Below are 14,855 nucleotides of genomic sequence, written 5' to 3'. Positions count from 1 at the left end.
AGGAGAGGGGCAGGACCCAGAGGCCCTTGAGCTCCTCAAATACCCCTTACACTCCCAGCAGTGATCCTCTCAGCACACCCCTGGGCCACACCTCAGAGAAGTGCTTCAGAGCAGGCCCCAGAAGTTCAGATGTGTAAAATCACTTTCCCCCCAAACTGCATCAAGTCATTTTCATAGGTCAATCTTTGAAAGCTAATTCATAGGTTCCCCTCTCCCCCTTATTTTGAAGTTTGCCCCCATGAATTTTTTTTTTTCAAAGTTTGACTCCTGCTACCACTTGCCTTGGAATAAGGGCTCATGGCATACAAAACAACTCTCCAAAGAGCAAAGACAATTAAGCAAAAAACTAAAACACAGGCTTCCATTAAAATGTATGCAATCTTCTTGAGGTGAAAAGAAAATAGTCCTACTTCTGCTACTAAATGATACCTAGTTCACACAGATTAAAATACATTTATTTCTATATACTCACAAAAGCAAATCATGGTTTCTGGCATTAAAAGTAGTTTGAGGTTCACTGCTTTGGAGTAAAATCACCTCATGCCCCTTATGAGGGGACTCATATACCAGATTATCAAGAAAACACCTAAGTAGGTCGGTCTCCATAGAGGTCAGTACTGACCAGCAAAGCAGGATTCCTTGGCCTAGAACACAGCTCTTATCTAAGGACATCTTAACTAAACCACCGCCCATCTCCCTCCCCGCAAAGGCCATCTCCTGCTCTCCTTCAAGACAAACCTCCATTCTAGCCTCCTTAGACACCACGGCTGGAATCCCATCTTTGAATTCCTCCCAGATCTACACTGAAACACAACAAATTTTAGCAAGAAAATGTCTGCTACCTTAAACCATCTCACTTAAGGATAAAGTGAGTCCACTGTTTTGCAGTAGCCCTAACTGTAGGGTTTCCAAGTTTTAACTGAAGTCCTGAACACACTCACTGTAGGAAGACCCAAGATAAATCTGAAGGTTAACGTGTTAGACACAGACACTTGAGCTTTAAAGGTTCTTGGCAGCAAATCACAATGTGCTTGATATTCCACAAATTCACATGGTCTTACTAGTTAAGTGCAGTGGTAAATGTTTAACAGCTGGCTCTCCTGAGGAGAAAAACCCAGATTTGTGGTGCTTGCCAATTTTCATGGTATTAGTACTCCAACTACGGCAGATTTCAAGCTACCAATTTGACTTCAACCAGCCTCTAAAAATGTAGCAATTAATTAGCGTGAGCTAGCACAACAGTGGGTGGGGTCTACAGTCAAGCCCAAGTGACTACAAATAGTATTTATTTTAAATTTGAATATGTAAAATTCACATAAAGAAAAAAAAATCCAAGCCCCTCAACACCTTCTTTTTAACCTGCAGGCACAGATATTAGCAAGTTTTTACCCATATCAATATGCTGATACTAACACTGAAAAAAATAATAAATTGTTCATCTTATAATGAGGTTGTCCACATAAGTAATTATTCAACCTAGGACTTCTGAGAGTGAAAAGGGTGATATTAGTAATTTTACCAGACAAGAAGAGTAAACCAGGGCTGTGAGGGTCAAGCCAGGACACACAACTTATTTTTTAGATGGGCTAATAGTAGCTTCTTTCCAAAAGGCTCCTGAAGCAGGCTTATTACTTAATGCTGGGAAAAAAACAGTACTTTTTATTCACATAAATACATTCACCAACCTCACTATGTAATCTGTTGAGTACCAAGGGTGACTACAGTGCTTGAGGGATGCAAAGCTGTATAAAACATGGTTCCTGACTTCAAGGAGCTGAAAATCCAATGTAGTGGATGACACAGGTACCCACAGGAGAGTGACAGTGCAAGGGTTAAAGCCATGCAGGTGACCAGGGAGCCTGAGGGGACCAGGAAGGCCATGAAGAGGGAGCAGTCGAGCAGGGATTTCAGAAGCAAAGATGTGCAGAGGGCACACAGTGGCCCAAGTGAGAGCAGAAAGCTTGTGTGGGGGGCAAGGTGGTAAGAGGAACTTGTAATTATCTGCAACACCACACTGAACCACTGAATACCTGTCTGAAACACAAAATAATGCTTCAGGAGAAGTTGTTCTGATGCTACAGTGGAGGAGCCAAAGACTAGATGGAAGGCTTCTCCAGTAGTCTGGAATTGACATGAAAAGAGCATGGATTAAGGTGGTGGCTGCGGAAATGAAAAAAGTTTGCAGTCTTCTATTAACTGTCTTCGCATATATGAAGAAGAAAAATTTATCATTTTTATGTATAATTCAATGAACATGTCTTTAAAATGTCTAAGAAATTAAACTCATGCAGAAAATCCAATAAGAAATTAAATACTGCATTTATTCATCACACTGAAATGGGAAGTCCCTTGACAAACCTGAAAACGCGCAGTTTACCTGTTACAATCTTGAATGCAGCCGCTGCAGTTTCCCTCTTTTAGGTAACACGCTGCTCTATTTGAATATAAGATACTTAGATCATCAGCACTTCCACTTCCTAAAATCACATTTAATTAAATACGGTTAAAATCCATTAGCGCAATCCCAGTACCCCGCTGCGACGAGACGACTGAGGTCTCCGGGGGCACTGCAGTCCTACAGACCGCCCCTAGCGCGGAGCCCCGGGGGCGCCCAGTGCCCGCAGTGGCCTCAGACCGCGAGCCCGTAAGGGGCGGATGCAACGCGCCCGGCCAGGGCACATGCTCCGCGTTCCGAGGTGCTGCTCGCCCAGGTCGCTCCCAGCCCGCCCTCGGTCCGCTCTGCACGAAGGAACGCACGGACGCGAGCGCCTGTCATTTGGGCCGGCTCTACACGTCCGAGAGCCACAGCCCGAGGGTCCGGGGAGGCGCGGGCGCAGCTCGCCTACCTGCAGGCTCCAGCTGCGCGATCGCCGCCGAGTACCGGAGGGCCGCCTCGGCGAACTGGCCGCTTTTGAACAGCTCGTTGCCCTGACTCTTCAAGCCCGCGGGACCGAGCGTGGCGGCGGGGACGGGGGCCGCCGCGGCGGCAGGGTCCCCGGCGCCCCGCCCGCTGCCCGGGTGCCGGGTGGCGTTGCCTGCCGCTGCCGCCACCGCCGCCGCGGCCCGCTGTCGGCCCCGCTTGTCCACGCCGGCTCCGGGCGTCCGACCCCGCCGCGACGCGCCCCTCTCCGACCGCTTGCCGCCCTCGCTTTTGCCGGTCAGCTTCTTCTGGATGTTGCCCATGGCGCGCGGCTCGGCGGCGCTCCCGGCTCCCGCCGGCTCCGCGGCCTCTGTGGGAAGTGGATGCGGGAAGCGAGTGTTTGCATCATCAGGAGAAACTACCTACCGCGGCGGCCGCGGGGGTGCCCGGCGCAGACGCGCGGCGCGGCGCTCGCGGGGGCGGGTCGCAGCGGAGGCCGGGCGGGCACCGCCCCCGCGGGCGGGGCGGCGCGGTTCCCGGCTTCTCCAGGCGCACGTCCGCCGCGGGGCTGACGGCCGGGCCGCGCGCTCCCCGGGCCACGCACGAGAGCCACCCCGTAGTTAACTCGTTGAACGACGACGGGCTTGGGACGCGAACACGGCTGCTTAAAATCATCCCCTGACTCAAAGCATCTGTGGCGAGGTACAGCTTACAAAAAATCCACCTTTCTCCCATTTACGATTTACCAATGCATGAAGTTACCAAACCTTGAATACGATAATTGCACCCAAGATCAGGGTACCCTTTTCTTTTGCTGAAGAACTGGGAGAAAAAGATAATTTGAAAGTGAAATAAAATCCAAGAGATTTGTCATTTAAAATGAATTTAGCAAAGTTACATAAAATAGGCACCAAGTTTTTAAAGTGAGCCTTAAAAATCTGTAAAGTTTTCCATTACAATTCCTTATTCAAGCTTAAATTCCTTTGATCTTGATCGGAAAGACTTCAGGCATTAAACATAGCTTTAATAATTGATTATTCAATCTATTATTTTAAAATATGAAAATGATGTAAAATTTTTCATTGATGGGTGTCATCAATATTTAAAACAAAGCAATACTTCACAGCACTGTTTAAAAAAAAAAAAACACAAGTACAGAGATTTCCAAGCTTTCTGATTTAACAGATTATAATCTGATTTTTAAGGAGGCTCCATGCCCAACATGGGATTTGAATTCAAGACCTGGAGATCAAGAGTCACATACTACACCACTGAGACCAACTGAGCCAGCCAGGAGCCCTCTAATCTGATTTTTAATGGATATATTTTCCACTGTGTTTCATGAATGGTAAAGCCAGGATTTGAACCACAAGGACAGAGAGAATAGAAAACCACGAGTATTTAAAAGCAAATCAGTGGATGGTCACCTTAAGGCAGTCACTGAGTATAAAAACACATTAATTAGTAAATATGGGTTTCTATAGAGTGTAAGAACCAAAAGAGGCTTCAATATGAAAATAATAAAAAGATCTTGTTATAGCAATAAATCCCCAGATTGGACCCAGTAGGATTATTAGAGCAAGACTCCAGTCTTCTTCATCTGGTATCTGCTGCTGAAGTCGCCACCCAGCATAAGAACAGATGAAAGCGCAGATCAGTGTCAGCAGAAACAAGAGACAATTTAGTATTATTCTCCATTCCCTCGTATGTTATCCCCTCATGTCTGACCAATGCCACACTACTAAATAGCTGCAGTTTATGTAGAACTTAGTATGGGTCAAGATCTTTACATACACCATTTTCCATTATCATTAATCCTCATACCTAGTATTATCATACCCTACTTTATAAATGAGGCTACAAAGACACAAGGAAAAAGCTAAAGACTGTTCTAGAGCAAACAGAGCTAGAAATCAGCATAACTGATTTCTGGGATGAACTGAAATGAACTGAAAGCCATACCTCTCTCCTTAAGATTGAAATGTCCTTGAACAACTTTGACAGTCTCTGCAGGTAAGCCGAGGCCTGAGCTTGAAAGACCAGTGAGTCCTGGTGTGTATTGTACTACCTGTGGGACATTCCAGAGCAGTTGTTCAGGAGGTGGCTCCAAATGTAGCTCAGGGGAGTGGCCTTGACTCTTCAGATAAGTCCCAATTGCCTTGTGAGTTGCTGATATAAATAGGATCATTGGAGTTTGGGTGTGGATGAGGTCACTCAGATCTTCCAAAGGATCCCTAAGAAACACTAACACTTAAAGGATGATAATAAGAAAAATCTCCAATGGAGATGGAGGAGTATCTAGAAATGAGAGAAAGCCAAGGAGGGAGTACTGCCTCAGAAACCAAGAAGAAAGAGTATTTCAGGGAGGAAGGAGTCAACACTAACAAATACCAAAGGAAGGTATGGCCAGCAGCATCAGCTGCCTAAGGCCTACCGATAACCATTAGATCTAAAGACACGAGGACTTACTTTAGTAGCCTTCAGTAGTTTGGGTAGTTAGTAGATGCAAAAATCCTCAACAAAACACTAGCAAACCGATTCCAAAAGTGTAGTACAAGGATTATACACCATGACCAAGTGGGATTTATCTCAGGAAGTAGTTCAACAGTACAAAATCAATCTATGACACACCACATTGATCAAATAAGGGGAAAAAACTGCATGATCATAACTGACATTGAATAGGCATTTGACAAAAGCCAACACCCTTTCATGATAAAAAACAGAAAACTGGGAACAGAAGAGAAATTTCTCAACATGATAAAGTTACGAAAAACTCAGTCTAACATCACGCTCAGTGGTGAAATCCTCAAAGCTTTCCCCTGAAGATCAGGAACAGGACAAGGATGCTGTCTTCACCACAGCTAGTCAACATTACACTGGAAGTTGTAGCCTTATCAATTAGGCAAGAAAAAACACAATAGAAAGCATCCATATTGGAAAGAAAAAAGTAAAACTATTAACAGATGATATGATTATATTTTATATTACGTATATGGGCGCGCATGTGTGGGGGGGATGGTATATGTATGCCTAAAGAATATACACACACACACACATTACTACTACTAGGGCTAAAAAGCAAATTCAGCAGTTTCAGGGTACAAGACACACTAGCAATGAACGATCTGAAAATTACAAAAACAATTCCATACACAGTAGCATCCAGATGAATAAAATATTTAGGAATACATTACTGGAAGAAAGCCAACAAATGGAAAGATATCTCTTGACCATAGATAGGAAGACTTAATGTTAAGATATCCAAAGTGATCTACAGATCTGACATAATCCCCTATCAGAATTCTACAGCCTTTTCTGCAGAAATGGAAAAGCTGATCCTCAAATTCATACGGAATTTCAAGGGGTTCAGGGTAGTCAAAACAATCTTGAAAAATAAGAATGAAATCAAAGGACTTACACTTCTGATTTCATAATTTTCTAAAAGCTTCAGTAATCAAAACAGCATGGTACTGACATAAGGACAGACGTGTAGGCCAATAGAATAGAACCGAGATTCTATAAATCCATATATCTAAGGTCAGTTGATTCTTGACAAGGGTGTCAAGTCCATTCAATGGGGAAAGCATAGTCTAACAAATAGTGTTGAGACAAATGGATTTTTACGTGCTGAAAAAAAAATCTAAGTTGGACTCCTTCCTACCTCAATTAATCAAAATAAGTCAGTGACCTAAATATAAGAACTGAAACCATAAAACTCTTAGAAAAGAACCTAGGGGTAAATCTATATGACCTTGGATTTGATGGTGGATTTTTATATAGGACACCAAAGGCACAGGCAACAAAAGAAAAAAACAAATTGAACTTCATCAAAATTTAAAACTTTGCATAAACAGATATTATCAAGAAAGTAAAAACACAACCCACAGAATGGGAGAAATTATGTACAAGTCATACATCTTCCCTGCAAGGGTCTAGTATGCAGACTATATAGAGTACACTTATAATGCAACTATGAAAAGACGACCTAATTCTTAAATGGGAAAACGACTTGAATAAGCATTCCTCCAAAAAAGATATACAAACAATAATATATACATAAAAATGGTTAATATAATAAGTCATTAGAAAAACACAAATCAAAACCATAAGGAGTTGCCACTTCACACCCACTATGATGGCTATAATAAAAAAGGCAAACCCTATCAGCATTTGCAAGAATGTGGAGGAATTCAAATCCTCATATATTGTTGGTGGGACTATAAAATGGTGTAGCCACTTTGGAAAACAGTCTGGAAGTTCCTCAAGAAGTTAAACATAGAGGTACCATATAATCCAGCATTCTACTCCTAGTTATATACCCAAGAAAATTAAAAACATATGCACACACAAAAAGCCTGTACATGAATTTCATAGCCACATTATTCAGAAGAGCCAAAAAAGTGGAAATAACCCAAATGCCCATCAGCAGATGCATAGAGAAAATATGGTATTATCCATGCAATGGAGTATCATTTGTCCATAAAAAGGAATAAAGTACTGATACATGCTGCAACGTGGATGAACCTTGAAAATATTATGCTAAGTGAAAGGAGCCAGACATGAAAGGCTGCATATTGTATGATTCCATTTACATGAGACACTTAGCATAGGCAAAGCCACAGAGACAAAAGTAGATGAATGATTGCCAGGAGAGGGAGATGGAAGTGACTGTTAATGGGTATTAGATTTCTTTTTGTGATGATAAAAATGTTCCAGGATTAGACAGTGGTGATGGTTGTACAACTCTGTGAATATATTAAAATCCACTGAATTTGAAAAGGATGAATTTCATGATATATGGATATCTCAAAGAATGCTTATTTCACTTTACCCTTGACAACAAAGGATACTTTTCTTCTTCTTTTTTTTTTTTTTTATCTCCCATCTTGGCCAATCTCATGGGAGAGAAAAAGAATCTATCTTTAATTTTCTCTGTTAGCAATACAAAATTTGTTGATCATTTAATTTCTCCATTAGTGATTAATTGTTCATATGCTTTGTTCATTTTGGTACTGGGCTCTTCTAACATTTACTTTTTGTTTTGTAAAAGCTCTTCATATGATAAGGTCATCAGCCCCTTGCCATTTTTCCTAGTTTGTCATTTACCTTTTAATTTTTTATAGCATCTGACTGATAACTGGTTTTTCACTTTTACACAGTCAACATAACTCACCTTTCTTTTCATGATTTTATCTATTGTTTTAACTCCTTGAAATCCCTACCCTTCCACCTTCCTGATCCCACCAATTCTAGGACAAGAGAAATAACTGTATTTTATTCTTTTGTTTGCAAGTTACTATTTAGTTTTCTTATATTTCATTTTTAAGTAGGGTATAAGCAAAAGCATGACAAGGGAAGCTAGATGCTTGCTTTCCTCTGATTACTTCTCACAGACTCTGGAAGAAGAATAAATACCAAAGTCTCTGACAGCTAGTCCTATGGTGACGGTCACATCTTAAATGCTCTCCACTAGGGAAGGAAAACACAAACGGGGAGTTCCCAAGAAAGCCCAGGAACTCAAATCCTTGGATCTAATCAGCCTGGCAAATAGGTATTTCTTCAAACTAGTCCCTAGAAGGACAGTTGTCAATTGTCTTGTCTCAGTACCTGATACAGAGCAGGTGATCGGTAACTGTCAGCTTATTAAATTAAATCCACTGGCTAGGTTATACCTCAGTCAGGATGAACCGGGCCTGGCCAACCCGAGTGGCGCTTACAGGGGAGCAGCATTATCAGCTGGGGTTACACAACACTCAAAGCTGCATTTTCCCAGGGGCTTCAGGGCTCCCTGCATCATAGCCCATAATGACTAAGAATTCTTTCTTGGAATGTGATGGGATGGGGAAACACATGCCAGGATTCCATCCTGATAATTTCCCTCTGGGCGTTAACATGATTTCCTAAAAGTGACTTGGATTTCTCCTGTCTTGTCCGAGTCTCCAGGACCTCTTTTTACATGTCTTCTAACAATGGAACTTGGTAGTGGTGAGCATAAGACAGTCTGATTGACTTTATTTCACCTTAAAAGGACTACTTTAGGGCTTCCAGCCATTTATTCCACCTAATCTTGATTTGCTTTCCTGATAAAAGAGAACTAGTCTTAAAATTTATATTCCTATCAGGACATTCTTATTTTGAGAATCCCACATATTTTTATATCCCCTAATCTACAAAATAATTATTGAGGGGTACAAATAACAAGATCAGAAATGGTTCTCTTAGGGGTGCCTGGGTGGCCCAGTTGGTAAAGCATCTGACACTTGATTTCGCACAGGTCATGATCTCAGGGTGGGGAGATGGAGCCCTGTGTTGGGCTCTGCACTGGGGGTGGAGCCTGCTTAAGATTCTGTCTCCCACTGCCCCTCCCCTTACCCCAGCTCTCCCCATGAGCCCCACCCCCGCCATGCTCTCTCTCTCTCAAAAAAAAAGAAAGACAGAAAAAAAGAAATGGTTTTCTTAAAGCTCTGGCTGCTTCGAGATGTGAATGGGAACACTTTCTCTGTGGTTCTGATGTTAGGGATAACCACTTAACTCAGAGAGAAACATCAATCTATTCAATGATATTACACAACAATCCTGACTCACTTTTCTAATCACAGAATATTACTCACTGTTCAATAATTAGCCCTTTCCTGTTTATCTCTACGTGGGAGGAGGGCCTTTTAGTATCTCCAATCCCCCCCAGCTTTATGAGATATAACTGACATACTGTATACGTTTAAAGTGTACAACGTGATGATTTGATATAGATATGTATTGCAAAATGATTCCCACAGTAAGGTTACTTAACACAGCCATCACTTCACATAACTTTTTTTTTGTAGTGAGAACATTTAAGATCTACTTTCTTTGCAACTTTTAAGTACATAATATCATATTATTAACCATAGTCACCATACTGTACATTACCTCCCCCAAACTTACTCACAGGTATTAGTTTGTACTCTTTGACCAACTTATCCCCCAAACCTCCACCTCTGGCAGCACTGTTCTACTCTCTATTTCTACAAGTTTGGCTTTTTTTAGATTCTACACATGAGTGCGATTACACAGTTTTTGTCTTTCTGTCTGACTTATTTCATTTAGCATAATGTCCTAAAGGTCCACCATGCGTTGCAAATGGCAGAGTTCCTTCTTTTTTGTGGCCTAATAATATTCCAGTGTATGTGAGTGTGCATCTCACATTTTCTTTATTCATTTATCTCCTGAAGGACACTTAAGGTTGTTACTGATGAAGGATAGTTAGAAGGCAGGAAGGCAGGCCGGGACAACGACCACCCCCCAACCCCCCACCCCTCCAAGAGGAAACCATCCTTAAAAGAGTTTTACACCACTCTGGAAGGAGCCCTGCACCCTTTCCCACATGATAGATAGATGACAAAAGCCTGATTGGATGACAGGCACTGGAAGGGTTAATCAGATTTAAACAGCCTACCAGCAAGCCCATAAAAACCCTCAGACTTAGAAACTCCAGTGGCAATCCTCTCAGGCCCCCTCCCTCTTTGGGAGCTTTGAACTATCGCTCAATAAACCTTGCTTTGCTGCCCACCACTGTCTGGTCTACTTTTTCATACTTCAAAGTGGGGTGATCAAGAACCACGAGCACCGCAGGAGAAGAAATCCTACAACATTACCATGTCTTGGGTATCGAGAATGTTGTAATGAAATAGGGGTACAGTTATCTCTTCAAGATAGTGGTTTCATTTCTTTCATACATATACCCAGAAATGGGATGGCTGGACCATATGGTAGCTCTATTTTTAATCTTGAGGAACCTCTATACTGTTGTTCATAGTGGTTGCATTAGTTTACATTTCCACCACCAGTGGGGGTTCCCTTTTCTCCACATCCTTGCCAACACTTGTTATCTCTCATCTCTTTGACAGCCATTCAAACACATTTGAGGTGATATCTCATTGTGGTTTTGATTTGCATTTTCCTGATGATTAGTGATGTTGAGTACCTTTTTCCTATACTCATGGGCCATGTGAATGTCTTCTTTGGAAAAATGTCTACTCAGTCCCTATGCTCCTTTTTTTAATCAAAAATGATAATACTGGTCTTTAATTCACTTGCTCTTCAACATAGGTTCAGCTTCTGATAAGCGTTTTGGTACCATATCAGTGAGCACAAGGGAGATAAATACCAAATTACACTTGTTTCTTTGACAAGGTAGTCTGGGGACGTTCAGGATGGATTTTATAGAACCTATACTTTCTTAGTTGGCATCCACTAACCACTTTTATGAGAAAGACTTTGGAGTCACACAGGTACACAGGTTTAGAGCCATATCCTAGCCATGTGATTTACAGCCCGCGCAAATGTGGCAAATAACTAAACCTTTCTAGGCTTCCATTGCCTAATCTATAAAAGTGTGGGTTATAGCTTCCTTGAGGATTAAATAAAATAACCTATATAAGCAACTTTCATAGTTCTTCAAATGTGTTAATCCTTCAAAAAAAATAGTAACGAGAAACGCAGTTCTGTCAAGATGGAATAAACATACTCTACCAATCTCTCCCCCTAAATATAACTAAAAACCAGAGACAGAATTGATGAAGTAGCCAAATGAGGACACTGAACAGTAAATGGTAGCAGGCCAGCTGGGAAAAGGGCCTAGAACCTCAACTACCACCAGACCAGCGGTGAGCTTCTCATTTTTCTTTCCTCTGTCATCTCCTAACCTGGTTCAAAGGCTGTCCAAAACCCAGAGCTGGTGTGCTGGGTGTGGACAGAAAGAGCTCCAGGAGAAGCCCTCTATTATTTATCTAAAACAGCAAAATAGTGGACACCTATGGGAGAGAGAGTTAGGGAAAATCTTGGCTTCTTTTTTGTTTTGTTTTTCCTTTCTGTCCGACCCCAGCCCCCAGGCAATCCTACAGCAGCTGCAGGGCCAGTAACAGCCAAGTAGGTACCTAAAATTTTGAGGGAGAGGAACTCTTACCTCTGGTCAGAGAAACTGTGGTCCCAAGAATGTTCCCACTGCTATTCTTCTCTGTCCTCTTGCTGCTCGGTCCTGGAGGAACAGGATCGTGGGAAGTGTGCATAGAAAGGGGAAATTAAAGGAAGGAAAACCTCTGGGCGGCAGTAAGAGAGTAGGGAAGAATCACAGAGAAAGGGTAACTCAAGAAAACAACTGCATATGAACAGGGCTCACCCTCCAGGTGACCTATATGCATAAAGTGACCCTACACAGTATACTAAAAGTTTTGAAAAGTGAATTATATGGGAAGACCATCGCCCAGACCCTGGCTGGTCACAGAGTGCTGCACAGGTGGGACAGATCCAAACAGCACTGCAAAGGTTCTGAAACTAAATGGATATTAGAACCATAGTCCACAGAAATTGGGCAGGAAAACTGTTACCCAAACCTAACCAGATTGATTAACTGCTTAAAAAAAATTCTCCGTGAGATTTAAATAAGACTGAAAAAATCACTATCATAATATTTAAAGTTGCTAGTATACAGTACAAAACTGTTTAACAGATGAGGAAGAAAGAAAACCTTGACATTTGGCAAGGGAAAAGATGATGAAGTAATACCAAACCCCAGATGACACAGATGTGAATTCAAAGACTTAAGTGACTATTATAATCATGCTCCAAGAAATAAAGGCAAACACTCCTGAAATGGACAGAAAGATTTAAAAACTTTGCGGAGAAGTGGAAGATCAAAAAAACCAAAACAAACAAAAACACAAAACACCTAAATGGAAATTTTACAATGGAAAAACACAAAAACAAAAATTTAAAATTCACTGTATGGAGCAACAGTAAATTTGGGATCAGAGAATAAAAAATCAGTGAACTTGAATATAGATCAATAGAAACTTTTCAATCTTAATAACAGAGAGAATGAGAAAAAGGGAAGAAAGCCTCAAGGACTTGTGGGACAACACTAAGTGGTCTAACAATTGTCATAACAGTTCCTGTGGGAGAGGAGAAACTGTGTTCCCCCCACCCCCCAAATTTGAAGAATTTATGGCAGACCAATGGTTACCAAGGTTTGAGGTGAGGGAAGAATTTGGCCAAAAGGACAGCAAGAAGGCGTCTTTGGCATGATGGAATTGTTCTGTATCCTGTCCCGTAATTTTATACCCCAGTTAGATAGACCTGCATATCAAAAAAAGTCCACTTTTACTATACGTAAATTTTTAAATAATAATTTACAAATAGGATCAACGGATCTAGTTTATACTGTATATTGTTCCAGGTAAGATATTAAATGATTTCCTTTAATTTTAAGACACTTAGCTTGACGTCTTAAGATAAATATAAACCCTTAGAACAATATTTGCTGCCAGAATTTATTTAAAATCTGTCTGAAAGGTGAGTCTCGATCCTTGAAAAACTATTTACTTTAACTTCTCCCTTTTTCTTCCTTTCGATGCCCTCTCTTCCTTTCCCATCTCCCTGGTACTCTTACTGTTTCCTTTTCTTTCTTCCTCCCTTCTCTTCTGTCCCTCTGTCTTTACCCTGATTTCACTGATGTTTTGTCTTGAGCTGTATATTTTATGTTGTATTTCTGTCACTAAAAAAATTAAAACTTTCATTTCTTTACTTTTTTAAGTTGAATGAGCTGAACATTTTATATTTCTCTCAAAATTAAAATATTCTGTCAGATTACTTACAAGTTAATCTTTGCCTATGAATAATTTTCAAAACTGTTACTTTCCCTTTGGTTGCTCGGGGGCTCTCAGAAAAGGGGTAAAGTTGCACCCCACCCTTGTAAAGGGAGTAGGCGCATCCTTCCCTTAAACCTGATGTAAATGTCACTGTTATATATTATGAAGATGAAGCTTTATTTAGTCTAGCTTCTCTAAAAAAATTATACCAGAAGTGAAATTATACCTATTTCTTTTGCATATTTAAAAATTTTTTTGAGAGGCACATACAGCAATTTCCCAAGAATGCATTCATCCCTATGAAGGCAACACATTTGGTTTACAACCAAGTAGCTATCTACAATCATCTACAAGAGGGATTTAAGGTTAACTTGCAAATTATCAATAATCTAAATTTACCATGATAATCAGGAATTGAATTGAACACTCATGAAAGGTGCCAGGTTAAGAAGAAAAATGGGTTTGGGAGATTGTATTAAGAAAAACATTAAGAAAAAACTTGGGGCGCCTAGGTGGCTCAGTCAGTTAAGTGTTTGACTATTGATTCTGGCTCAGGTCATGATCTTAGGGTTGTGAGATCAATCCCAAAGAGTTGGGCTCGGCTGCTGCTCTTGATTCTCTCTCCCTCTCCCTCTGCCCCTCCCTCTGCCTGTCTCCCTCTCTAAAAAAAAAAAGAAAAAAGAAAAACTTGTTTGTAGCTTTACATGGTGAAGCTAGAAAAAGTCTGGTGGACTAAGAATTTTGGTAGAAACAGAAAATTTGAGCCAGCTCATCATATAAAAAGGGAGGTTTTTGCATAACCAAAAGAGGAAAGATGTTTTACTCTTGTCTCCACTGCCATCTTCCTGTGCTCTTCTGCTGTCCTTTCCATCTTCATCCTCCGAGTTTTCTACTTCCTGGATAACCATCCTCTTCCCTTTGGTTTGAGTCTTAGATGCAGGGTCAGTTTTCAGATCTCTCTCAACCTCCAACAAGGTCTTCTGCAACATAATCACCAGGTTAAAGAAAATGTTTTCCTTTAATTAAAAATATAACCATTCTGTCAGGTAGGAATGTGAAGATATTAAAAAGTGAATAAAGATACATAGGACAACCCTTTTTATGGTGATCTTTTTTTTTTCAAACAACTTCATTGCTTTGTCTGATTATAATCATACATGTCTGTTGTAAAAAAACTCAAAGCGTAATGAGCATGAAAAAGAAGGAAATCATCTGAAATCCTGCCACTCTGGTAACAATGACATTCTAACATTCCTAGATACGTTTTTACACATATGTACACACAGAGAGATACAGTTTATACAAATAAAATCATATGACACATGCTTTTTTTAGATTAATGTTTGAAGTTCTATGTTTTATGCCAA

The 14,855-nt window shown here is 40.9% G+C and overlaps 1 protein-coding gene across 1 annotated transcript in view; it reads right to left on the bottom strand.

Annotated features, from left to right (window-relative positions):
- The window catches only part of SPAG1 (sperm associated antigen 1), a 64,768-nt gene that overhangs the window by 20,409 nt on the left and 29,504 nt on the right, over positions 1-14,855 (bottom strand). The window contains exons 10-12 of the mRNA XM_040625585.1: positions 14,312-14,468; positions 2,847-3,230; positions 2,378-2,477 (exon numbers count right to left, since the gene is read on the bottom strand). Coding sequence (XP_040481519.1) covers positions 2,378-2,477; positions 2,847-3,230; positions 14,312-14,468 — 641 coding nt within the window. The remainder of the gene's footprint in view (positions 1-2,377; positions 2,478-2,846; positions 3,231-14,311; positions 14,469-14,855) is intronic.

The sequence above is a fragment of the Ursus maritimus genome, unplaced genomic scaffold (assembly GCF_017311325.1).
Source record: "Ursus maritimus isolate PB19 unplaced genomic scaffold, ASM1731132v1 scaffold_9, whole genome shotgun sequence".
Taxonomy (NCBI): Eukaryota; Metazoa; Chordata; class Mammalia; order Carnivora; family Ursidae; genus Ursus; species Ursus maritimus.
The sequence above is the reverse complement of the archived record's forward strand: the minus strand, read 5'-3'. Positions and strand labels throughout refer to the sequence as shown.